Below are 2,069 nucleotides of genomic sequence, written 5' to 3' on the forward strand. Positions count from 1 at the left end.
AACCATCACACTTACTGTTTGTGGTGGAGGTGGTAGGGAACCATGCATGAGAGCCCAGATGTTGCCCTCGTGGGATATCCTCATGGTCTAATGGTAAACCCCTAATTGTGTTTGACAGGTTGGAAGCCATGGCTCAGTCCTTGCGGAGAACAATTGCATACCAGCCGCGAGGACCAAAGGGCAAAGCCTTGTACTGCTTAGAAATAAACAGGGGGTGCCAGTTCTTCGCCATGAAAGGCAATCTGTGGGGGAAGCACCAGTGCACTGTATAGACTGATGGTTTGTGTGTGTGTGTGTGTGTGTGTGTGTGTGTGTGTGTCATTCCAACACAATGGTGTAATACAGAGCTGATCAAGGACCAGTCATGTTTTGACTTGCACAACACAGATGCAGTGGACTGAAATGCACCCACAACTATGCAGACATCTTTCTTCTCTGTGACACCAGGCTGTCTTCTTTAAATAAACACGTGGGAATCTAGACGATAATCTCAAACCAACCCTAATCACTTAAAGAGTATTTATCATGCCTTCGAGACACAGGGGATCAAACTCAACAAACTGAGTCGTCCCACTGCGCATTTGCCATAGCCTGTGGCGATGGGCTTATCTTAGAAAGAGAAGAAAGCTCGCACATCCACTGGGTGGGCCAGGTGCAGGACACACCAGCCAGGACCCTAACCCTAACCCTAACCCAAACCAGGACTAACCATAACCCTAACCCAACAGTAGACTAAATGAAAAAAGTAGAGTCCGCACACTGGAAGTAATATGTAGTGTGCAGACTCTACTTTTTTCATCGATCTTAGCCTCAACCGCCCTAATCCCCGAACCATCAACCAATACTATGTCTGCCCTCTGACAGAGTTTTAGGAAGTACTGTTGTTTTTAACTGATGTGTCATAATCTTGCCAGTTAATGAGAGGAAACAGCAGAGCTGTCTGATACGAACCAGGTTGCATCCATCAGAAATGACAGTTGGAATTACACAATTATTTGGGTAGAGGGCAATTCGGGTGAACTTGCATTCAGAACTTTGCTGTAATTAATCACGAAAATCCATATTTGGGTGTATTACAAATAATTCACATCATTACAAAACTACCACATGTACTGTAATTGTTTCCAGAGACATTGATTAATAGTCTACTGCAAATTGCCCACATTTGGATTTGACTTGTCTTGCCAAGCCACCCTTGTAAAAGAGGCTTTAAGAGGCTGTTATTATGCCTGCTTAAATAAAGATTGAATGAAAAGTGATATTGGCACACCCGCTAAAGAAAAAGAAAAGAAAAGAAATGAAAAGAAAAGAAAAAAATAAAGAAATACTCTTCTTGGTTGCCTTAAGGGGCTCTCTGTCTGTAATAATGTGGTTTATGTAGGCTACTGTATCTTGGCTAATCTTGTGCTGCATTACAATGAATCAGGCAATATTAGTTAATCAATTCATAGATCTAGCTGTCATCAGTACAGGTCACTCACATCAGGTCAAACTTTGATAAACATCCTACCTGTAACACGTGGTCACCACCCCAGTTGATTTTAAACAGGGATATTTTGTTGTGGCGATCTTGTTTTCAGAGCAGACTTCACTGTAAAATAATTGCAATATCAATTGACAGACGTGTCTAAAGAGAATCTTACTGATAGGCCTACATGCTGCGAATATAATAACGTGGATAAAATATCATCATCATCATCATCATCATGATGATGATGAAAATCTATCCATGAAATAAAAGAGTGCGCTCGAACCTCTCTGTGGCATCCTGCTCGTCCCGGTAAGACCAGAACAAGCCCCGTGAGATGAACATAGAGATCACAGATACCAGAAGAGCGGTCCCGCTGCCTTTTAAGTTCATCTCCACTCGGTCAGTCGCCTCGGAGACACCTGTATCCCTGCGCGTCTCCTCACAGCAATTATACCCGGAGATGGAAGAACTGGAATGATTGGACAGGAAACCCCGGCTGCTGACTCAAGACAACTGCGCGCAGTCCTCCCTGGGTTCCTCCCACTGCTGCTGGTGAGATGATTCTGCAGCTCTTTCATATTCCATGTCCATCGTGATG

At 43.7% G+C, this 2,069-nt stretch overlaps 1 protein-coding gene across 1 annotated transcript in view; it reads right to left on the reverse strand.

Annotated features, from left to right (window-relative positions):
• The window catches only part of ccbe1 (collagen and calcium binding EGF domains 1), a gene marked incomplete at its 3' end in the record, with an annotated part of 28,136 nt that extends 26,286 nt beyond the window's left edge, over positions 1-1,850 (reverse strand). The window contains exons 1-2 of the mRNA XM_084442382.1: positions 1,755-1,850; positions 1,511-1,591 (exon numbers count right to left, since the gene is read on the reverse strand). Coding sequence (XP_084298508.1) covers positions 1,511-1,591; positions 1,755-1,813 — 140 coding nt within the window. The 5' untranslated portion in view covers positions 1,814-1,850. The remainder of the gene's footprint in view (positions 1-1,510; positions 1,592-1,754) is intronic.
• Between the last annotated feature and the right edge of the window lie 219 nt (positions 1,851-2,069).

This window comes from Borostomias antarcticus (genome assembly GCF_949987555.1).
Source record: "Borostomias antarcticus genome assembly, chromosome: 8".
NCBI classification, from domain to species: domain Eukaryota; kingdom Metazoa; phylum Chordata; class Actinopteri; order Stomiiformes; family Stomiidae; genus Borostomias; species Borostomias antarcticus.